This window comes from Rhyacophila brunnea, unplaced genomic scaffold, assembly GCF_057557595.1.
Source record: "Rhyacophila brunnea isolate RB1 unplaced genomic scaffold, BYU_Rbru_1.0 scaffold_6, whole genome shotgun sequence".
NCBI lineage: Eukaryota > Metazoa > Arthropoda > Insecta > Trichoptera > Rhyacophilidae > Rhyacophila > Rhyacophila brunnea.
Window position 1 is genome coordinate 17408501 of NW_028233276.1, and position 25487 is coordinate 17433987.

Consider the following 25487-nt stretch of genomic DNA (forward strand, 5'->3'; position numbering starts at 1 on the left):
GAGGTATGTATTTGAAAAGTACACCCAATCATTTTAGCGGGTTTTGAAATTTACCCTAATTTTTGATCATACGTATTGACGGTTTTTGGCGTTTTTTAAATTTCAATCTTTGGCCATCATACAGGTAACAAAAATATCCATCTAAATACATATCTAACTCAAAAAATTTAAAAAAACCGTTTTAGGGGGATTTGAAACTTGGCACTTCACATTATTTGTGCAGTGACCCATGGATTTATTTTGTTGTATGGTTTCATAACAGATGGGAGAGAAAACATTGCCATTGGTAAAATTATGAAAAAAATCCATTTAAGCTTTGTCAATTTAACAGAACAGTTTTGGGAGAAACATCGTATAACAGATACATAAAACTAGTCTTTCATAACAATTAACTTTTTCCTTTTCCCCCATAGATGCATCTATTTTTAAATTAAAATACACTTGTTTATTTTAATAGCATGGATGCATAAATAGATTTTTACCATTACAATACTTTTATATTCTGTAAGTGAGTTAGTTATAATATCTGTGTGCGAAAAGAAAAAAACGATGCCTAAAATCACTACTTTTCAGGAAAGCCAAGAGAAAATTGATTTTAGGACCATATTGTATGGGAATTACAATGTCCATTGATTCGATTCATCCCTTTTCTCATTTCATTGAAACAATATATGTATAATAATGGTACATTTAGTATAATCAATTAATTTTTAAATTTATAAGACTTATCGCCACTTTTCTTTCGCACAAAGAATGTTCCTACAAAATAATCAAAAATCAGACACATATTAGCTATGTATAAAGGAAACAATTGCTTCTTTTTGTAAGTTGGCAAAAAGATCAAAATATTAAGCCTTATCCCAAGGTAACTTTCTTTAAAGAGAATCAACCATTAAAACATTTTAACATTGGGCGGTTTACTGACCTTAATCATACGTATTCACTATAAAAAGAAAATAAACTAATATTATTCTATATATTTCTTCCGTCATAAAATATATGCCAAATACAGAACGTACATAATTATCTTCATCATTACATTCATAGTTTTAATTATTATTATTACACGTAGCAGTCGTAACTATCAAAACGTGACTATGTTTCGGGAGGAAATATAAAAAAATATTTTATATCTCATACTCTATGATAATTTTTCCATCTATTAATAATTAAGTATTGTATCTCTTAAAAATAGCACACTAAATTACTAATCTACATCTCATTTCTATTTACATTAACAGTCAAATCGTACAACGTTACTGTACAACTTTGATATTACATTAAATTTAAATTTGGCACTTCAGAGAAAGACGAACTGAAGTTTTGAGCATTAGAAAGTTTAATAATTAATGCAAAAATATTAAATTTAAACAGTCAGAGAAAATAAGTATCACAGTACATTTACTAATACATATTTTTCCTAAATATTATTGATGTTACATTGTGATGATGCCATAGTATTTCATCATATATTTACTCCAATAAAAATAAGACAGTAGGATTACCCGAGGGAGAACTAACTATGGGATATAAGGGAATTAAATCATTATTTTCTATAGATGAGTTGTGTACTCAAAGTGGAAACGAAAACATAATAATGTTAAATACAATAATTGATGGCCGGCAAATTATCTGCGCAATTTAAACTGTTGTAAAAACAGGCAGTTGCAAAAATACAAAAACTCATACATACATACATGGTGCGAAATTCAGCTATTAACATACACCGTTGAACAATCCTTTGTGGCATGATAAAAGTTAAAACTTCTCATTGAAATTATTATGCATGACTTTGTAATGTATCAATTATAATGTTTGTGGCATCCATCTATGAAATCTAATAGATATACAAGTTAATAGCTGAAAACACCAGAATCCTAGAGTACTGGATATCATTTCAATATTCAAGTCAATAAGTTAAAGTAGTCTACATATTGCTTTGAATTCACTCTTTTCCGATTTTTTGACAGTGATGGAAAACTATCCACGGGAAGAGTGTCGTAAGCTCTCTATTTTATTGAGCAATTCTATTATTTAATGTTTCGGTATGTATACGTTGACAGAGCATGTCTATTCATTTTCAAAGTGAAAGTCTCATATCAAACTGCATGAAAATACAATAGTCAATAATTCAGTATACCGTAAAAAAAACTCATCGCTTTACGGCACCGATGGCATCTATTGTCAAATCAGTAAAACCTGGCCAGATGATCTTATTTGTGATCCAGAATATTTTATAAGGCAGAGACATAGTTATTCCACACAATGTGACGCGTTTCTTATTTTATGTGCATACATGTCTCACGCAACCATACAGAAACAGTGAAAAGTTTCAGTGACTGCAGTCATCACACAAGGGCGCCCATTGACACGGTCCTGTAGCATGAAAATACAGAAACCAATTTATTGGATTGGGTCGCGTAAGCATTCTGTCTTCAGAGCAGATGTCTTCAAAATCTATGTGTGGTGCACTATAAATGTGTTCCTGGCTTTAATAAGTTAAAATGTCGTTGCAAATTTCACAAGTGCGTAGAAAAGTATTTGAAGTTGGAATTAATAATAGTAATATAAGTCAAGTGGGGTGTCGGATGGGCCAGAAAATATAAGGGGCTAGTATTCAGGAGAGGGTTTCATTTATGACAGTCGGTATCATCGGCAAGGATGATGGTGATGGCGCTGGCGGCGGAAGGGCTCTGGTCGTGTGCGGGAGGGCGGGGCGAGCGTCCACCGCGCGCCAACTGCTGCAACTCGTGCCCTTCGCCCGGGCGAGGAGGGCAAGCAGGCCGGGCATTTCGGACCGCCTCACCAGGGTCTCGCCTCGTCACGCTGCTCGCACTCGACCCGGTGGTCCGCTTGCGAGTGAGCCGCGGATACCGAAACTGCCCGAACTGGCGGCCCGGCCCGGCCACCCGCAGCAGTGACCCGAGGAAGAATGTTGCGTAGATCCAGCTTATAGTCATGACGACCACCAAAAAGAGGCCGATTCGAGTGTAGGGCAGGACCCGGGCTGGCAGCATTAAGGCTCCGGCTGCTCCCGTCGTCAGGGCGGCCATGGCGGTGGGAGGAGCAGCAGCCGACAGTGCCCTGGCTGCCCTCGCCTCTCTGGGACCCTCAGCATGCCGGTATGCTAACCCCACGTGCAGGCTGAAGTCCACAGCCAGCCCGATGGCCGTCGACACCGCCAGACTCTCCAGCACATTCAAACTCCACCCTAACAGCACCAAGCATCCGACCGTAACGCAGATGGAGAGGGTCGCGGCGGCTATCGCATAGAGGCCAATGGGCACGTTGAGAGTGGCCGCCAAGACTGCGGCCAGGGCCACCGCCATAGACACTCCGATGGCTGTGAGAGTGCCTCGTGCTAACGTCCGCTGGAGATCGTAAAATTCCAACTCCGATGTGAAGAACCCATTGGCCATGCCGGCAGGCGCCTTCGACATCTCTGTCTGCGTCCAATTCTCCACACGTTCGAAGAAATCGTGCATTATCTCGTACGACATGGAGAAGGAACGGTCACTCTCAAATTCGACGACCAGTGCCACCATCTTTGGCGGACCGTCCCGTCCCGCGCCTTTGGAGAACTTGGGGCCCGCCACTCCCGGCATGAAATACTCTCTGGGGGTCTGGTACAGCGCCGAGATGGCTTGCACTATGCACAGTTCAAATACCACCTCCGAGTACGGAAACTGAGAAGCTTCACAGCACGGAGTTCGATCTATTCCATCGATTTCATCTAAGCATCTGAAATTAAAAATAATAAACATACAGAATCTTTTAACATGTATATTTTACAATATTAAATAAAAAATAAATCACAAAAATGAGAGAACTCCAATATATTGGTTTTTTAGGACTTCCCAAAACCAAATTGCTACCTTATTATCTAAGATTTGTTTTGAAATAATTTTTGGCCATAATTCATCGACTAGTTTATTTGATCTATCAGTAACTTAATTGAAGATAAAATATTACCTTCTGCTCATCCAAGTGACAAAGTTTTCGATGAAACAATTAGGCAGCAGCGGGCCGAGGGTAGACTGGTAGAACGGCTGACCCTTGAGCCTGGTGCAGAAGTGTAGTAGCCACATCTGCGAGTCGGGGTCGGACATATTGAAGGTAGGATCCAGGAGGAGGGAGCCGTGCGAGGCGGGGTCCATCGAGTTTCCATTGTCCACTGGAATCACTCCCCACACCCACCGCAGAGGTAGCTTACTTCCACTGCCCCATTCCTGAAAAACAGAACATTATTTCTTTTACATGTACACCAAAAGACACATAATTATAGTGAAAAACCTCAATATAGATGCGAGCCTAAGAAAAAAAGGCTACCAACAATAATGATTAGATTATTATTTGTAAGTCATGTCGTGTAGTATGTACATCCATTTGAAACAAACGTGACCTTGTTAACCCCAACATCTGTTAAAAGCTGCGAGCATTAAATGCCATTCTGCCATTTTGAATGCAATTTTAAATTCGCTCAATCAGTCGATGAAATAATTTTTTAAATGGGCAAATATTGCCGAGATAAACCCTAACACTTGAATTTGTTATGAATGGATGATATTGCTGAATTAATTATTACATGCAATAACCATTTTAAATACAAAACGTTAAAATATGCCAGCATAAATGGTGACTATAAACATTTTATAGCCACCGTCTTTTAATGCTTTCAATGCACCAATCCACAGAATATTTATCTTTAAATGGCAATCCAATTTGACCATAATAAAAAGTTATAGTCCAAACATTTATAAAAAAATTATGAAACAACATTGGCAAACTAGGCAACCAGAGTTCTTTCAAATTCCAATTGAATAGTCTTTCTGGTATAGTTAGACTTTAGCTTTAAATCATGGTATAAGCCAGTGATGCACAACCAGGGCCAAATTTATTGCTCGCCTATGACCCGTAAGGAGAACAAGTATCATGGATAATGATGTATTCTTGCGTTATTTAGGGGCATAATAAGTGGGTAGAAAAATTAAGGAAGATTCTGAGGGGGTGACAAAATATAACATACATCCACAAATATTCTTTGAATGCTGTGAAACATTAGTTGCAGAAAAAATTAATGTAGAAAGTAAAATGTGGCAATCTGAGTCTGCATATTGATGGCACTTAGCTAAGGTATTTCATTTTTTACTGATTTACACGTCCCTTTTGTAACCTTGTAATAAGTTTGGATCTTAATATCATCTGAATAAGTAGGTGTTCCCCAAGATTTTACAAAACGCTCCAAGGGTTCAGCCAACCAAACAAGGTTGAAAAACACTGCTCTATATGCTAGCATGCAATTATTATTTGTTTTAAGGCTATACTTCAGTTGAGGCATTGTCTAAAAAGATCGTGGCTAGGCGATGCGCGGATTGTGCAAATGACGCGTGGCGAACTAAATATGATTTGTTATAAAAATTCAACATGCGTCCATTTAATGTTATATTACTAATAATAATAGTATATTCATTGACATGTTTTCTTTTTCAAGTACATACGTAAAGTTTTTTAGTCATCTTTACACGATTTAAGAATATATTCATCCGACGCCATGACAAAACAAACTGACGTGCGCACACCTCACTCTTGGTCTCCGATTGACGACAAGTGCGAAATTTCGTCGCACCTACTGTTGAAAATTATTTGCCGTTTCACTGATGTATGCTCTTAATCACACTTTGCTATACTCACTTTATTAGATCTCTCGAACCAATAATTATCCTTATACAATAAATCGTACTGCTCGAATAGTTGATACGAGTGAAATAATTGAAAGCTTCTTGAATCGGGCAGCTTTAGACCAGGATAATACACTATGACTACAGCACTCAGTATTGATATCGTACCTAAAAACACACAGTTTTAAATTAGTAACCATAAATGTATAAATGAACTACTTTGTACATGTTTGACAGTTTGAGCTGGTAACACGAAAAAGCAGGAGGGGGCTGAGTGAGAGAATCTGAACAGAAATAATATAAATGCTGTTGACAATAACATCCATAGGAAGAAATGGTATTTGCACATTTCACGTTTTCAATATTATCACTATGTTAAAAATTGTATAGTGTAAATTAATGTTTTTCGCAACTATTTCATGTTGAAAATATTAAATGTCACACCAATTCGACATTTGTTTTGTACCTCAAAAGCTATGTTGCCGCAGCGAAAAATTTGGTGGGAGATAGGAAGATATGAATAGAAAATATGCTAAATTATAAGGTTTTCAAAACATACCTAACGAAAACAACCAAAACCATCTTAATTTGATTACACTAACAACGAGAAATCGATTCATCATACTCCAGGTTTCTTCCATGGCTTGCCGCATTGGTCTAATTTTAACCTCCCAACTTTTATTCTGAAAAAAAAAAGAATACAGTAAGAACTCAGATAACTGAATCGGATATTGTCTTTGTCTTTTGGCATATTATGTAACATACGTCAAAGATACGTATTTTACATATTTTATCAGCTAGTTACGTAATATAATTATTATGAATTCATGACGCTGACCATTAATAGCTTGTTTTTTCTTGATTGATGTAATTATCAGAATACCGCTCAAGAACATTATAAATCAAAAGTATAAATCGTTAAAATTAAAATGTCACTGACATAAAATGTTACACCGTGTTATATTGATATTACATACCATGCGCTGTGCGAGAGAAAGTGGGACAGTGTGTATATTCCAGCTATATGCCATCCTAATTCGTATCGTATCTTATTGAAAATTAAACACAATAATGTTCGAATTGAAGACGGTTTTGACACTCTAATCAGGCAAGATTGCTAATAGAAATACTGTTGAATGAAAATCGAAACTAGGAAATAGGATGATGATTAAACTAGTTCCCATTTAGACGCTAAAGTTAAGCAACATTGCATGTTTATGATGGTTGAACGTGTGACTATTCAAGGTACAAATGTAGCATACTATCAGTTCATAATTTCTTACAAAGGTCTGATGATTACCAATCTCCGTCAGGAGAAGGCGCTCGAATGAGAAGAAAATTTTTTTTACATGAGTAAATTATAATATTGCATTACCTTCAAAGAATTACAGCACGTTTCCATGACAACTACACTGGCAGGCAGCCAGGTTATCATTAGTAAAAAATTTACCATCACCAATGTTCCAGTAAAAACACTAAAACAAAATAGAAAAACGTTAATAATTCCAATAATAATGTATTTTGTTTTTTAACGTTATCATGTGTATCTCCTTCTCCTTTTTTCATTGACGTTTTGGTCTCATTGCAGAGTCCTTTCTCAAAAGATAATATGGTAAAGTGTACTGTTAGGTGCATGAATTTGAACGCCGCTTCAATTGTATTGAAAATGTTAGGGAAAGCTGACAGCAAATTTTGGTAAAGACTAGAGTTCCAGATCGGACATTGGATATTAATTAAAGATCTGGAAGCTATGACGATTTAAAACATAGCCTGTCGTCTCTGCTGTAACAATATAATTCTCTACCATATTATCTCTTAAGGATAGTGTCTGCAACGACCCGAAAATGATGAGAGAAGGAGGAGGAATACACAGTGAGAGCCTAGATAAATATATAAAGGATTTAAGGATAAAAATGGTATCAGAATTAAGTAAGCAGGTTATAAATTCATAATTGCAAAGCTGAGGGATAAAATTTAAAAAAAAAAAATAAAAAACTCATAAATTATGGAAATTCTTCTTTCATTTGTGACATATTTTTCTTTTATACAATAGGTTTATTTACCTTTATTCATCATGTAACACAAAAGAAATCTAAATAATTATCACAATATTAAATGTGTCACAGATGGGATACTATCAATGACATTATTAATGGACAACGCACTCAATACAGTAGTTAGCGAATAAATTCACGCATAGCGACATTCGCACATGTACAGGTAGACGTCACGCAATTTCCATTATGCGACATCACGCATCGGGAATTTATAGCAATATCACCTTTATTCTAATGGTGTTAGAACAGTGTTTCTAGTGTCAATCTTCATTTGAGCGAACCCGTTCGAACCTAACCATTCGGCAGACCCGACACAAAGCATCGGGAATTTATAGCAATATCACCTTTATTGTAATGGCGTTAGAACAGATTATGCCATTCGGCAGACCCGACAAAAAAGTGAGTCTCATTTTTCTTTCCAGATGCATCGTCCATATTAATGTCATTGGATACTATTGTTAGACTGAGTATTGTTTACATAAGGGGAACCATTTGACGTGCAATTCATAATTATTATTTCTGCCGGCTAATTGTATTACACCATTTACTGTGCAATTGGATACGGTTGGCTTATATATTATTATAATTTCGCTATGTAATATCAGGTCTAGCTCGACATAGAAGTTGTAACGGTTAATAGTTCACAAGTAGTATATGGATCCAAGGGATGGGTATTTGTGTATTCTTCACACACCTCTTGTACACAGTTAATAAAGAATCCTTTATTTAATATAGTCAGTTAAGATAACTTCACAACATGCTGTCTATGAGCAGATAATAGATTGGAGTATGACATAATGAATGTAAGTGGTAGGTACAAGTCTGACACAGTGGTCTAAACCAGTGTTTCTCAACCGGTGGTCTGCAGAATTTGTTTCCAAATGCATATCGACTGTTGAAAGGAAAAATGACGTAATCCACACAAATCAAATTTTATAGGAGGCACAAAAACGTTTTTGCTATGGTTTTCTGTCAAAGTTAAAATATAACATATACATACACTTGAAGCGCATGATAATTAATAATTTGGTTGGTATATTCCCAATCTGATATTAATTGAGTTAATTACAGAAAAACCAACGTATATGATGGTTAAGTCTTTTTTCCACATCATTTCCAACTTTTTTTTAAAGTTAAAAGCTAAATTTAGGTAATAATTCGGTATTTGCAGCTTACATTTTTGGACACGTGTATTTAGTCATGTGCAATGTTGTTATCCAATAAAACCTATTTTGAAAAAACCGAGGGTTACATCCTTTTTTCTTTCTACAGTTGCTATGCTAAAAATTGCAATAATATCTTCAAAGCCCGTGCACCTGCAAGTGTTTGTGTTTTAGTCCTTAAAATAGATTAGTGAATGTACTTGACGAAATCAATCGCGATCAGACATTATTATGCGTTACCATATAAATAATATTTTTTATTTCTGTGTTAGTGGTCCGCAAAAGATTTCTCCTATTTTCAGTGATCCGCAGGTGTAAAAAGGTTGAGAAATACGGGTCTAGAATCTAAAGTGTAAAAAATAAATTAACAAAATATATAACTTATGAATTTGAAAAATAGACTGCGAAATCTTTAACGTGAGACCTGGCGGCGCGCTCGTGTTGTTTCTTGTCTATGGTTTTCGATTTCGAAGTATTGTAAGTACTGAAACGCGAGAGGAGGGGATCTAGTTCTTCAAGCTGCCGCCTATCACCGTAAAGATTTTGCACTACAGCAGAACGGTGGTAATTACCTGAAACAATTAATGGCCGTGATATTACTAATAAAAGAAGCATAGAATGCGGCCGCTGTCGTGAGGCTCGTGACAAACATAGTAAGTGTGGCATGATGTAGCGTGTCAGTCATCATCTCCTCCAATTGATTGGGGTTCAGGCCCAGACTGGTGCTGGTCAGACCGTCTATAGACACGTCTTTTCGCCCTTGCCACACTTTTACAAATATAAACATGTCATCGGCACCGATTCCTGCAAAATGTACATGCCATGATACTTTGTGTAACATAATGGTGTTCCACAGCAGACTATGTGAAAAGCTCTTGATAAGACATTCATATGAATTTAAATAATTGTTAATTCGAAATACAAGTGATTGCAATTATTTTGATTAAACATTTTGAATTAAAATTTAAATTATGTTCATGTACTAATTTAATTTTAAATAATACAAATGCCTTATTAAGAGCCACCTTTCATATAGTCAACTGTAGATACATTATATGGGAAATTAGAATATTTTTTTTGAGGTAAAAACCACATTTTCATATAGAAGTATGTAAAATAAAATATAGTGAATAAATTAAATGAGAATCAAAGTGGAAAAAAATAGAATAACTTCAAAGATAGATAATAATTATATTATAGATATTTCATACATATTCAAATAAACAATTAAAAGTCCAAATATTTAACATTCTTCGTTGGCGAATAAAATAAGAATTGAAAGATTCTTGGTGAGATAAAAAAAAATATCTTGTGACACTGATTAACGTGCTTTCGAGCTGATGTTCAAAATATTATTTTTGATAATAAGTACTGGAAATAAATTATTATTGAACAAGAAAATAATAAAATTTAAATACATAATAATATTATATAGGTACTGCTCCACATTTTTATCAATAATTCTGTGTTCATCTAAAACCACATAAGTCGATTTTTGTCAAAAGTGTGTATTAAAAAACATTTGATAGTACATATTGCTATAGTGGAACAACTAAACCTTGAAATTGCGATTTATTCTACTGCGCACGAACTACATAAATTAAATTAAATTATTGTTACCATTATTATTTCTGACTGCTCTTACATAAAGGGTAATACACCCGATCCTCTTTTTGCACGGGTTTTTTTGCACAGTTTCGAAATAACACGGTTTAAAAAAGTACCGATTATTTTTTATTTACACTGATTTTTTTGCTTTAACACGTTTTAAAAAAAACTAAAAAGAATAAAAATAAGTATTACTTATTTATAAAAATTTGCGTTGCAATGGACCGCTCGCCGTTGGTGCATACATATGTTGTCACCGGATGCCGCCCAGACATACATACGTACATACATAGCGCCACTAGTCAGTCACTTTGGGTTCGATACGAGAGACGCGCCGCGTGTTTCAGCGTCAGCGTCATTAAATATTTCTAGCGATGAGTGATTTTTCGTCAGCGAAAAATAGCGGTAAACGGGCACGTTTATTGTCAAGTAGCAAAACTGAATAAATATATTTCTCTTTGCTAAATTTAATTTAAATCAAAAACTATGTATTTTTATGTACTTATACATATTTTTATGTATCAATAATAAATAAATTCGATTTATTTGAGTTCAAGAATTTTGTTTTTTGAGTTGATTGTAAGTAATGGAACTTATCTACTATTTTTGTATGTGCACCTTATCTTTTTTTACACGGTAGTCTTTGGTACGTATCTGCTGTGCAAAAAGAGGATCGGGTGTACATCGTTTTCTTTTGCTCGGTGTCAATCTAACTACCTATGCCATATTTTCTGTGAAAACTGTCAAACTTCACGCTTATGTAGTATGTTTATATGTGTATACATGACCAATTAGTCAATTTTAAGTTGTAACAATCGATGTGAAATATGGCATAAATAAAATGACGCTGATTATATTAACTGCAAAGAATTTATCGCCTAATAAAAATGAACATATCGTAATAATTACAAATTAAAATACAATGTAAAACAGAAACTAACGTTAAAACCAACCATTTACGCTTGAATCACCACAAATATTAAAGCATTTCAAATAGGACTAGTTTGAAGTTTGGCATATATTTATTTACTTATTGCCATGGTGCTTTCAATGCGTTTGTTTGTAAAACTTTTACAGGAGAGTGGAAAAAATGTTATGAATCCTACAGCATGAACCACAGGAAGTTATTACAGCAATAATTATAATTTATTTCACTGAAATATATCCTTTATTAAAATATGAACTATATGCACTAAGGTGGCCATATACGTACAGTTTTCGTAACAGGTTGAACATGGCACAGACAATAACTGTTCAATAACTGTACGTTAGTGGCCACACCACAGATCAGTTTAACTACCCCATTTAAATCTGTCGAACTGTCAACAGACGTGCCCATATACGTACAGTTATTGTCTGTGGCAGAGCAAGTGTCAAAAACTATGGAGGTTAGGTTCGCGGAGATATTACACAGGGGTATTGTTTCAATTAGTTTTAGGTACAGTATACTTGAATGATATTGATGCACGAATAATTTATTTTACTTTGAATTTATTATGGTTATAATTGTTTTTATTAGAAACAAATTGACATAAAATACACACCTATGACGTTGGTAAAATAAATCATGATTTCGCTAGTGGATTGTGTATTTTATCGATTCACCGAAACAATATTATACACATTCGTGTAAATGTAAAATATAATCTTTTCTTTTGAATAAATTATTCCCTTTAATGGACAGTATTAATTAAGTAAGAAAACGGTAATATTTATAAAGGTATTGATTTTATATACAATAAATTTAAACATGCCACAAAATTATATTTACATCAATCATCAGTATAATAATTAATTACTATGATATTATTAAAATATATACGTAAATTTTATTTAGATTAAGCGACATTGTCATTCACAATTACGTATATTAATTTATGTTGTAAACGTCTTAAATTAATAATTTTTAATATTCACTACATACAATAAATAAAATTTGAGTACTGAGTTATTAGTCTATATTTTCACAATAACTTAATATTTATAATGCTCTCTAAAATTTTAACATTTATATTATATTGTATAAAATAATATGTTTACATAAATAACTATTACCTACTTTGTTTTACTCTCGTAAAAATAAATAAAATATAATATTTGCGATCTCCGCGTACATAATATTATTACATTTTTAATAATAAATGAATTTGTATTTTATAACAAGCAACACCAGCCGCAATTGTATCGTGCGGTATATTCTACTTTACGTTACCAACATCTAACATCACCCGAAAACTTTCGGCTAGTTGAAATTCCAACAGTTTTACAAAAACACGGGAGTGGGGGGTCGCTGGCAGTTTGAACATGGCACACATCTGACAGGTCGAAAAGTGTCCGTCTATGGGCGCATCAGATTATCTACCAAAGATAACTGTATGGCCGCCATTACGTATTAACTGGCATGTTCAACCTCTTACGAAAACTGTACGTATATGGCCGCCTTATGGTAAAAAAACTTCTGAAAAACTATGTGAGAACGATTTTTCCATTGTGGGGAATATGTTACCATTGGCCGATAAAAACAGCCAAATTATATGTGGGATGGTTAATATTACCATGCTGATTAAAGATTTTAAACTATTCTTATAATGATTAAAAATGAATATCGCATTCATTAAAAGTCAGTATGTTTTTTGCCTCTGCTGCAATTGTTTTTGAAGTTGGGACCAAACCTTTCACGTAACTATGTATTTTAGTTGTATTTATGTTAGAGCAACATTTAAACATTGGTTATATTTTATTCTTTCCTTATAAAGTGTTCTCCTGTGAAGTAATATTTTCGACTTATGTAGTTTTAGCCGAACACTACAGAATTATTCGGACCAGTTTCATATATTGAATTTGCACTACAATCAACTGAAAATGCGTATAAAGCTAGGTTAAGTTTACTAGTGCTTCATTACTTCATTAGAATAAGCATCCATTGGTAATTAAAAGTAAATAGCATTGTTATTCTACATCATACTAATAAAATAAATCACTGACTGAATTGCATGATGGGTTCCCAGTATTATTAAATTAAGACCGCACCGCATGTGCTGTATAAAGTTACAAAATTAAGAAATTGGGAGTATATTTTGGATCAAAGCCAGAAAAATCTGGGGGTATTAAAGGAAAAACGTATGTGTTATCATGATGTCACATCTTTTCTCATCCTAGGAATCAGAATCGAATATTAAGAGACTATTATTTTAATCTTTGTCATTCTAAAAATGATAATACACCCATATTTCGTTTCAGGAGATTTCTGTGGTTTACTTTTTCAAATCATCCTTTTGTCAAGATGCACATTATACATTTACATAATTTAACGTTTATCATACTTTTGTAAAATACATATATTCGACAAAACTTTCCATTTGAGTTCGCAATTGGCAAGTAATTTTAGAGAAATTGTGACATTTTGGGGTCTGTATGCCATGATATATAATATATTTTATGATAGATTAATTTATTACTATCCCAACGTCCCATCTTTCACGTAAAATAAATGCTATAAAAAATGTTGATTAAATTGAAGAAGTGCTATACCTAAGCACAGATATATTATTATGAAAGAAAATATTGCTGTATTCTCAATTTCAAAAATAATATTCTCATGGTATGTATTGATATATTTTATGTCATTATGAATTATTGCTACCTAGAATGAGAAAAGACAGATTATCATAATGATATTATATACCTTCATCTTTCTCACAAAATTTACGCCTTATTCAGGCTTAGCTTCCAAAGATACACCAAATTCTTAATTTACGATGTTTATACGGCAAATGGCGGCGCAGTGACAATGCTTGATTAAATAATTTGTATAAAAAAGCACAAACCAACGGCAACCACAACGGAGAGAAGATTCATGAACGGAAAGAATTTGAGGTTGAAGACAACCGTGTAGAGGAAGTAAGAGATGCCAATGGAATAGACAATGGCCAAGCAGGTGGTGAGAGTCAGGAAGAACGATCCGGAATACAGCCACATGCTACCAATCACAAACAGGCCGCCCAGACCCACTAACCAGGTATCGTGGACAAGCCACGCATCAAACACTGCATTCTTCACCCCTGCAATAACAAAGCAGTGTCAGTCAGAAGGGTGGAATCGTAAATATGTCCGTCTTACGTTCGATAGTAACCAAACTGCACACAACATATTCGTCAGACTATCATGTAAAAATCGTAAATCCCACTTTGGTCAAAAATCACATTTTTATTGAATATGTTAATATAAATATCAATTATCTACCAGTGTTAGATTCTTACACTCGTAATATGTCTAATCATTTCAAAAATCACCTAAAAAACCTCATAAATCGTGTCGTTACAACGAAAACTGCAAACCTTGTTAATAATAGAAATCGTCATTTTGTATAGAGCTTGTTAATTTTGAAATTACATGTTAAATGAAAATTGGAGAGTTTATACTGAAAAAATTACGATGTTTACAAGATAAACCGACACAGTTTCGAAGGTAAACTTGACAAACAAAATAAATGAAATCATCTTTTTACTGAGTGATATGTTCTCAGGTATACATAGTGTGTCAAGTATTTTTAAGTACGGTATGTTTTTACAGTTTTATTATTTTAAAGCACAACTGCAAAACACAAATAAACTTTATAAATTTAATAATAAACTATTTTAATACACAATTTGAAAAACCTCACAAACATACCCATTAAAAAGGTTTAGAAAAATATTTGTATTAAATGGGACCCACGACCATCGGAATTATTGTAATTTGAAGCAACACCTCGGTTGCATATTGTTAGGAAATTTCATTATGATTATTATTCATTGCATCGACAGTTTAATTGGTAAGGACAGTGCTCAGATTGTAAAGGTGGTGGGTTTAAGTCTGTCTAATTCTCGTACCATCCCTTATCAGAGGTTGGACAGTTTTACTCTATCATCTGCTATCCGGAACAGTTTGGTGCAGCTGTCAAAGAAATGCGATGTCGTCCTTTGCTATGTTTACTGTTAATCTGTCCTTGGTATAATGTCCTCCCTGTAATTATCTCCTGTCTTGGATGTGTCCATACAGCCATCGTGCAAGTCCTATTCAGTATGAATATTTGTCTAATGTTTGATGAAGAGTATGTTTCTGAGGTATTGTGTAAAAATTTAATAATTTTTATATATTATTTACCGAGGTCCATTGCCACAAGAGACACATTATTGTACTCAAATGTGACATCTTCAATCAGATGATAGTATGGTAAAATAGAAGCGCTGCAGGGAAGTGGCAGAAAAATCATTGACGAGTGGACATGCACGACCGTGTTGTTCTGGAATCAAAAAATAGATAAAAAATTATCTGAATAAATAAAATAATGAAAAGAATATTATCGAAGATTTATAAATAATTTGTCTTGGTCCAGTTAGGATTATTTCAGAAATATAAGAAAGGACTACAATCCGCCTTATGGAATTCATCACTATAATATAAAAGAATGATTTATGCTTTGTGGGATAGCATGAAACATTCTTTTTTTTCTCTTCAACCATATCCGCCCCTCAGTTGGAGCATATGAACACCACACGAGCCCTTAGCTCTGCCGTATACACTCTGACCATATACAGAACATGAAACTAGTGCATTTTTATGAACTATAATAATGGTAAAATCATGTATGTTAAATAAACTGAAATTTAAAAGTATAACAAGGTGAAATATATATCTAGTAGGTAAAAACTTACTTCGTCTACCCTGATACTTCAACCTGAGAGCATAAGCACATGGTAGCGCTATTTTACATTATCGTGGTGTGATGCTCTATACCTAATAAAATGGGAATGGGACGATTTGGCACCGCGAACTGGCCTCCGCCGATTGGCCTCCGGTAATTGGCCGCCGGTACAATCGGACGCCGGCCCAATTGGACGCCGACCCAATTCGACGCCGACCCAATTGGCCTCCGGGAGGATTGGACGCCGCACAGTTGAATTAAATGCGCAAAGGAATAGACGTACGTTACGATTTGTTGGAGTAAATAAGCAAGTCAGTTTAATATGCTTCTATCTTCTCAGTAGTCGTACCTTATACATTTTGCGCTTGACACATTTTTAATATAGATTGAGAAAAATTATTATACCTTATGATGTTTATTAAAAGAAAATAATTCTTCCCTCGCTAAAACTTAAATATGTGCATAATCAATTAATTTATTGTCTATACATGGATACTTATTTATATTTACAACAAATATTAATAATAATGTTAGAACATTATTACCGGAGGCCAGTTCGCGGTGCCAAATCGTCCTAGACCCAATACAACATTCTCACATATCGATTTTTGTTGTTCAACTAACTGTCGTTCTTTCTACTTATAGTGGATTCAACAGTGAATCATCATTCGAGTCAACTGGTTACTTAGCAAGTTACCTAGGGTAACTGAGATGATAACAACTCACATTGACACATCAAACTTGTTTGTTTCACTTGACGCCACATTGATTACGACAATCACTCTTCAATCTCTCGACAATCAACTTAACAGTGGGAATATTCCAATCAATTTCTTTTTCAACATTCATCATAAAGTTGAGCAACAAAGATCGACATGCGAAAATATGGTACAGTAAAACCTCGTTAATACGAATTCTACGGGACCAAAAATCGAAAAAAAATCAAATTAATTATGAAATGTATGGGGGAAAAATATTAAAATTTAAAAAAAAATAATTTTGATTTTCATTAATATCGTTTACGATCATCAATGTACCAACCAAATTTCCGGTTCCATGTGTCTTAATATGTCATAAAATGTCAGGATTATTTTTATTACCTTCTTAAAAGAAGTAATTTATGGTGTTTTAAGAAAAGTTTCTCACAATTTTCAATGACTGGCTCATGAAATAGTTATTACGATTTATAGAATATTTTTATATGCCTGAAATAATTTCGAATTCCGAAATTCGAATTAAAGATATGGTTTTATATGAAAATAATGTTCAAGGGACTTTTTTTTCGCGAAAATTTCGAATTAGGCCGAATTTCGAATTATCCGTGTTCTTATTAACGAGGTTTTACTGTATTAGTTATCCCAGCATTGAATATACCATTCTTGTAACATTACTCTATTATAGTTGTAAGGTCCAGTCAAAACAATGAATATCAATAGACTGGGCATGAGCAAGACATTCCTGAGCCAATCAAAGCGTGTTGGTGATAAGGAGGAACTCAAATAGTCTGTATGGATAGATAAAAAAAATAATGCTTACATTGGGCGGTAGGAAGTCAGCATCCACTATATATGAGAGTATATTGAAGACAGCGTTGTACTTGTAGCAAATCGCAGGTGCTGTACAATGTTCTGCTTCACAATCAGTAGCCAATTTCAAAGAGTGAAAATAAGCAGAGCAGTGTGATAATAAACTTAATACGCCAGCGATATCATTCTCCTGTAAATAATACACAAGATTTAAGAATGTTCATTATTGAATATGTATGTATACATGATTTTTTGTAACTTACCAAAAACATACTTATGAGAAAAATATTTGCACCGAATGGGACTTGTACGCACAACCATCACAATCTGGGTGCTGTGAAAGTTAAAAACTAAAATTTGGAGATATCCTGACGATGCCTAGGAATTAAAGTGTTAATTCAAATTACAAACATCAATATTAACCGAATTTGAAATAGCACACCAATTGCACAAATTTGTATATTATTGCAATTTCAGTGTGATAGTGATCGCATCGGTAGCTTAATCAGTAAAGCACATAGACCGGATTGCGATAGTTATGGGTTCAAGTCCCATTTGGTCCAAATATTTTTCCAATATATATATGTTTAATATAATATAATATAATTTAATTCTAATATATATTAAAAAAAGTAATGTTTGTGTCCAAAGCTGTTACAATTTTTTATAAAGGGGTAAATTTTTATAAATTACATTTTAATATAATATATTGAGAAAGATGACAAAAGAATCAATCAAAATTACTGTCCTACTACCGTGCCATGTCTATTTCAGTACAGTGTTGTCATTATTGTGGGAAAAATAACTCTAATGAAATTAGTTTTCAAACAATAAATATTTTTATTATCAGTCATTTACCAATAGATATTAATTGAACGCAATAATTAATATGCTATACTTGGAGGCGTTGGAGAGCGTAGCTAGTTGATAATTTTGACAGACAAGATATACTGGTCAAACAAGTCAGGTGGTTTACAAAAAAAGAAGTGCGTTATAGCAGAGATAAAAATGATTACTGAAATGTCCATGCATGATGAGGTGTTCGAGAGAAGAGCCACGTAATTGGGCAGACTCCACGGAAGACAGCACCTCAGGTCAGGCGGGCGAGAGCGCTCGCAGCGCGACGTGTACGCTGACCCTCCAATGTCCACCAGCTGATTCTGCAAGACACACAGACTGCGCATATTTTCAACCGACAGCAGTGAAGTTCCATCTTTACTCTTGAATACCAAATGTGCATAATCCGCCACTGCAATCGTAAACATTTAGTCGGTTAATCACGTGTTTTTAAAACACAAAATATTGGCATACTATAAACTCCATAGCTTGAACTTTTAATATTACAAGATGAGTTTCATAAAAACTCTACGTGTATATTATTATATCATTATTAAAACTAATAAAATCACTCATTACTGTCAGATATTTTTTTTTTTCATCATTATTAATCATTATATATTCATTTAGGAAAGGTGCATGTTCGTCATAACGCGGAAAGATCACAGAAGAAACTGATGGATAAGGAAGCAGACAAGAGTACAGGACCTGATATAGGTCGCTAAGCAGTTGAAGTGGCAATAGACTGGACATGCTGCTCGGCAAATGGATAACTGCTGGACAAATGCCGTCATATAGTGGTACCCAAGGGGCACTGAACAACCACAGGGACACCCTGAAACCCTCGGGATAGATGAACTCATAAAGTTCAGTGGATGTATGTGACAGCGAAGAACTAAGGACTGAGAAGAGGAGCTGGAGGGAGGAGGGAGGAAAGGAGCTAGGGAAGGTCTTCATCCAGCAATGGATCGACTCCGGCTGATGATAATGATGATAGATTTAAGATTAGTTTTTGAGCTGTTTCATATAATAAAGAAGGGTTACTTTTCAATTTATTAGCTACATACAAATTTCAATTGGTAATTCGATTTTTTTCAGGATGCAATTGAAATAGCATATAGGTGGTCCTCGACTTTCGTACGTTTTACTTTCATACATTTCTTAAAAATGAAATCTTTGACGATAATGCAAAAACTATATGGTTGCATGGAGTCGCTCCCCTCTCCTACGCTCTCTGAAATATTTCACCCTTAAAAATTTATAAACTACAGTGTTTATACCGACAAAAAGAAATTAAGGATTCTCGTCATAGAATTGAGACAAAGATAGAAATAGTTAGACGTTCTGAAAGCGGCGAATCGTTTGCTTCAATTGGCTGTTCGTACGACATAAGCCGGTCTACGATGGAAATATATCTTGAAAGATTGTTTCCAAAAGACACGGCATAGTGATGGATGAAATGGAGAGATGTTTGCTATCATGAATTGATGATAAAAATCAAAAAATCTGATTCAAGCTAAGGCTTTTTGTTTGCATGAAGATTGCACACACAGAATTTCAAGCAAGTAAAGGCCGGTTCGACAAATTTAAACTGAGGTATTCTTTACGTGGAATTAAATTCACTGGAGAAGCTGCCAGTGCAGATTAAGATGATGCAAACGAATTTATTTCGTCATTGTACAAAATATTTTAAAATACACTTTTCAATGCTTTTTTTACATTGTTTTAATTTTGTACATTCAACATTCGTACACATTTTCAGGAACCAATTATGTACGAAAGTCGAGGACCGCCTGTATATGTGAGTCAAATTCATCTTTATTTTCCATTATTGGAATATAAGACCAGTTTTTCTGTACTTAATTAAATTAAAATGCATAGTTCTTACTGGGTACTCCACAAAAGAAACCATCACTTGACGATAAATTCCTATGCGCAAACGACGTTGGAAACTCGAGATTTTTCAACGACACCCATTGGTTACGAGTGTACTCCATACGACCGTCAGTGTTTTCCTGCGATAAATAAGTCAAGTTTTTTCCATAGCCCCAATGTTCGTGCTCGTCCATTGAAGAATTCATATCGTACTTCCCGGAAGAATTGCTTGGGAATTCCGTATACAATATTTTATTAAGACTATTCGCATTCTTCATCTGCTTCATTTTTTTAATTTTGGTGATCGGATCTTTGAAGCCCTTCTTTTTGCCATTTCTCGTCTTTTGCTTGTATACGGAACGATTTCGTGATTTCATATATTGAGCCTCGTCAAGTATGTCTTTAGGATTTACGGCGAGTGATCCTGACGGACGACTCTCTTCGATTAAATTATTCCACGATATTAAGCGCTCTGCGATTACCGTGCCACGTGTTTCAAAACCCTGCAATAGAAAGACACAAAGTTTCAATATTTACATTCTGCTATAATTATATTATATACTTTACAAGACCCTCATATAGCCTGTGTTCAACAACGCTTCGAGGCAGGCTAATAATTCAGTGGCTAGAGGGAGCTACTAATGACTGCCGTATACCTGGGGTAGCAAACTGGAATTGTCCACAATGGATAGTGACATGTAGAGTTCTCAGAGGAACCCTGGACCCACCCTGGGTTGTCAGGCTTCTGATTGATTAAACTATTCGTAATTTAGTGTTGTTACAGGGTTGGATCGAGAACATGGTTCCAGAACTTATTCGAACACTTCTCATTATATCAGTGTTTCCCACGGTGGGGCATGACGCCTCAGAGGTGGGGCACCACGTTTCAGAGATGAGACACGTCGGCATTTCACATATAAAGGGCAATACTCATCGGTCTTACAAAAAAATGCCTGAGATGTACAAAATTGAAATAAACGCAAATTGTACTTAAAATAGAATGAAACCCATTACAATTTCAATAATTATCTAAAAACACAAACTGTGCAGGAGTATAATTGCATTATATGATAATATGTTGTCAGACAGAATTTTGAATCCTATGAACACAGAGTATGCTTCGTTATTTTTAAGTTAAAAAGAAAATCGACTGTATACTGGCAATTCTTTATTTAGCACTACAACACTGATGAAACTGTAGCAAACAAACAAGACTAGTAATAAAATACTCGTAAGTGTGAGAATAATAAAATTATTTTAATAAATAAAAATAGTTTTTTGAGCAAATTCCATGGTGTAAAAGTTAAGTGTCAAGTCAATTTAAAACAGAATGTTCACGAAGCCGTGTGTCAAAAACTATGACAAGGTACGACCTCTAATGCTAAACATCTATTTCGCATAACAAGTTCAAGTTCTTATACACATGTGGAGATCCATGCATGGGGCTTTCAGTAGATCTCCGAGGTCAGTGCCAGTCTATCGTCTTTCTGTTATTCCACACTCCCACCTTGTATCGCAATTACATCATACCCGCTAATACAATCTACTATTTTTTTCAGGTGCAGGGTGCAGGTGGCTAAATTAGTAGCGGTACATTGGCCACAATTCAATGGACACCATGTGCGACACCATTTTTTCAAAAAATTTCTCAAACTCATGTTTCTGTGAGGTTTTTGAATTATGTATAAACAATATAGTAAAGTTGTGTTGAAGTATGTGGCAACACGTGATGAATTGAATCAGCATGGAGAGGCCTTCATCCAACAGTGGACTGATCCAAGCTGATGATGATGATGACGATGAATATAGGTATATTACAATCAATTCTTTAATGAAAATTTTATATTATAGCTCATCAGATTATTACAGCATTAGGTGGAAGGCTATAATTTTTTTTGAATGAACTAAAAACTTTGAAATATAAAAATTACCATGGTCGGGTCGGTGAAGTCAGGCAGCTTCCTTGTGACCAGCGGCAGAACTGTCAATACTACGGCGAATACTGTGACCACGAATAAGATTATGCACGGATGATGCACCAGGAACCTGGCGTAGAAAGACATTGTTGTATCCAGAGTACTTTCCTGCAGTGGTTCACTGGGCTTTCCGACAAATTCCAACGTTTTCGGGGGGACATCACCTCTAGAATACAAATTAAAAATAATTTTTCTCTTTAGTGTCCAACTAAACTAAATGTTTTATTACCATAAGTACCAAACAGTGCTGGCATTAGAAAGAATACTAAGTGGTTAAAATATACTTAATATCTAAGCCAAATTAAGAAAATGTTGTGCAAGTGTACATCACCATAGATTCTGTTTTATGATGTGATTAAACGTAAAAGAAAATAAATTATTGACAATGAAAGTGCACTAATTCAAGTTAGTGTTTTCTGCCAGGCCATATTGTATAAATTTTCACCAGGAAAAATACACTAACTCAGGTTAGTGTTTTCTGTCAGACTATATTTTGTAAATTTGGACTAAGTCTGTCTTTACAAAGGCCAATCTGTAATGAATTTAATGTCAAAAACATAAAACGCCATTTTCCTGAGCTAGTGTTTTCTGTCAAAAAGGGTTGAATTATTATTATAAAATTATTATGTTAGCTGTACATATAGTTTTCTCGTTGTTTAATCACTTAAAATAATTTGATCCGAAAAAGTGGCACTCTATTATTATTAGGTACCACCTATATTAATAAAATTGTAATGACAGTAAAATAATGTGTATGAAAAAGGAGAAATATAATAATAGCAAGTAAGCAATTATTGATCAATTGATTCTATAACGGACTGGTAAAAACAGTCACACGTTATAAAAATTACACCGATTCCCGGAATATTTTCATCGCTATGTAGACATTGAAAATTTTAGAGGTTATATTAGAGTTTTTAAATTGTGAGAGCCAATTTATCATTATTAATAAAATTCCGGTATAACTATTATTTACACATATGATGTATTAATGCAATAATAGAATTTTTACGAACACAATGCAAATAAACTCATTTGGAAACCCACCCAGTTAGTCATTTTATGACATTTGAAATCTAGATTTTGTTGACATAAAATAGTGTTTTCATTGGTTAGCATTTATCTTGGTATTGCCAGATTATTATTATGCTTGGGGTAAATGATTTTTATTGAAAAAAAAAATATTTATTTCTAAATCCATATCAAACTGAAACCAATATACCTACAATAAAATATGTTAAATATTCTTTTAATAAATCATATAGTTTGCATACAACCATTTGTAGTCAATCAATTCTATTTTTTCTGTTCGTATTTTGTGACTTTGAGGTAAATAGAATTTGTGCTTGGCAACTTAGCGCTGGAAAAGGCTTGACAATACGCAGAATTTTCTTTACGCGGCTATTCAAATAAGGCATTTCCTTTTAAAATTTACGTTATTAGAGATTATTGATCAAATTGAAAATTTCGTATTAGAATGACGTATACCTACATATTATACTAATTCAAGCATACCCACTGCACAATAAATAATAGCTGAAACATTGAAAGTTATATTATTAAGGAACTATCCATGAACCATGAAAATTTCACGTCATCCAAGTTTAGTTCGGAGGTAATTTCGAAAAGTCAGATGATACCAAAATGGGATACTATATAGTGCGCATTTAGGTAAAATTGCCTCATTATAATATATTAAATAAGTTAATGTCATGATTTGGTATTTTTTCATAGAACATAACAATACGCAATTAAATTGAACATAATAATAAAGAATACAACAAAATCGGAAATTTAAAAATTATAATACGTAAGCCGAGGTAACTAAAAATATTTCACACTTACTAATTCTACTTTCCCAGGTGATTGACTTTTTTTGGGGGAAAAACAATGCAATTAAATGCCAGTAAATTAATTTAATATGTGTATGGTTTACGTACATAAGATTAAAACTGTAAGTACAGGTACATACCTACTAGTATCTATTTATCCAATAAAACCAATATGTTTAGGTTTTTTTTGTTGAGTTTTTAGGAAGATTTCGTTAATGATTTTTGTGATATTTATTATTTTAATCTAGTTTTAAGTTACACTGAATTATCTAATTTAATATATCTAAGTGATTAGGGCTTTTGAACATCTCGGGTACTTACATATTACTAAGTTATTAGTTTTTAAACCGAAACAAGGGTGCATACCTAATACCAACTCATTAGTAAAATAATGTAACCTTGTACAAACATACATTTTTATATTGCGAAACGAGGGAAAATATTGTGAAATATCAGTGCCGAATTGTAAAATAAGTATAAAATCTCGCCCAGGGAATAGAACGGTGCTTTACTACTAGCGTAGAACACGTTCGTCCCTGACCTAAGGTCCCAAGGCCAAATAGACTACGCGATGCGACATGAGTGACCTTGGATTGTTTTTTTCACCACATTTACAGCAAAGTTAAAAACAAAAATTAAAATAATCATTCTAAGGCAGACAAACATATTTTAGGAATAGGTATACATAATTTTCCCTTTGTGCATAATATGTGTGCCTGGGCTACGCAACGTTGGCGTAGTACAATCTTTCCATTACGCATTCTAGTAATATTTTATTGTATAGATAGGTTATATTTCATAATTTCGGCTTGTTACATAATTTGCGTAGTGCGTGTGATACTGTCACAAATAATAAAGACATTTTCGATAAATAATTGATGAAAGTACACACCTGATGCTCGCCGTAGACCCGGCAATGCTAGCGACGCCGATGGAAGAGGTTTCTGAATTTTCCAGGGCTACGGCTTGATTAGCCCTCGATATGTTTACTGAGCTACCGTTTCACGGGGGTTCAATGCGACGCTTTTCACTGGCAGTGTTTTCCCATTTTGTGGACGCGTTCTTCCAGATGCTCGGTGTCCGCGTGTTGTGTCTGAAAGTGACTAAAGTGTGGGGTGAGACGGATGGGATTGTGTCTTGCAGACTCCCTCGCTAGAGATGAGGGCGCAGCGCGCATGCGTCGCTGCAGCACCAGCGTCCGGGACGGTTGCCATGACAACTGCCGCTAGGTCTACCTCAATAATATCAA

The 25487-nt window shown here is 34.3% G+C and overlaps 1 protein-coding gene across 1 annotated transcript; it reads right to left on the reverse strand.

Annotated features, from left to right (window-relative positions):
• Positions 1-406: 406 nt before the first annotated feature.
• On the reverse strand, positions 407-25208 carry disp (RND transporter family member dispatched). Its single transcript, XM_085956513.1, has 13 exons — positions 25131-25208; positions 22362-22572; positions 20444-20933; positions 18735-18967; positions 17729-17908; positions 15652-15790; positions 14334-14567; positions 9471-9702; positions 7054-7153; positions 6238-6361; positions 5692-5846; positions 3973-4229; positions 407-3741 (listed from the first exon to the last, which is right to left on the reverse strand). The coding sequence occupies exons 2-13, from the start codon at positions 22491-22493 to the stop codon at positions 2631-2633; spliced, it is 3387 nt and encodes a 1128-aa protein (XP_085812639.1). The 5' UTR covers positions 22494-22572; positions 25131-25208; the 3' UTR covers positions 407-2630.
• Positions 25209-25487: the final 279 nt, after the last annotated feature.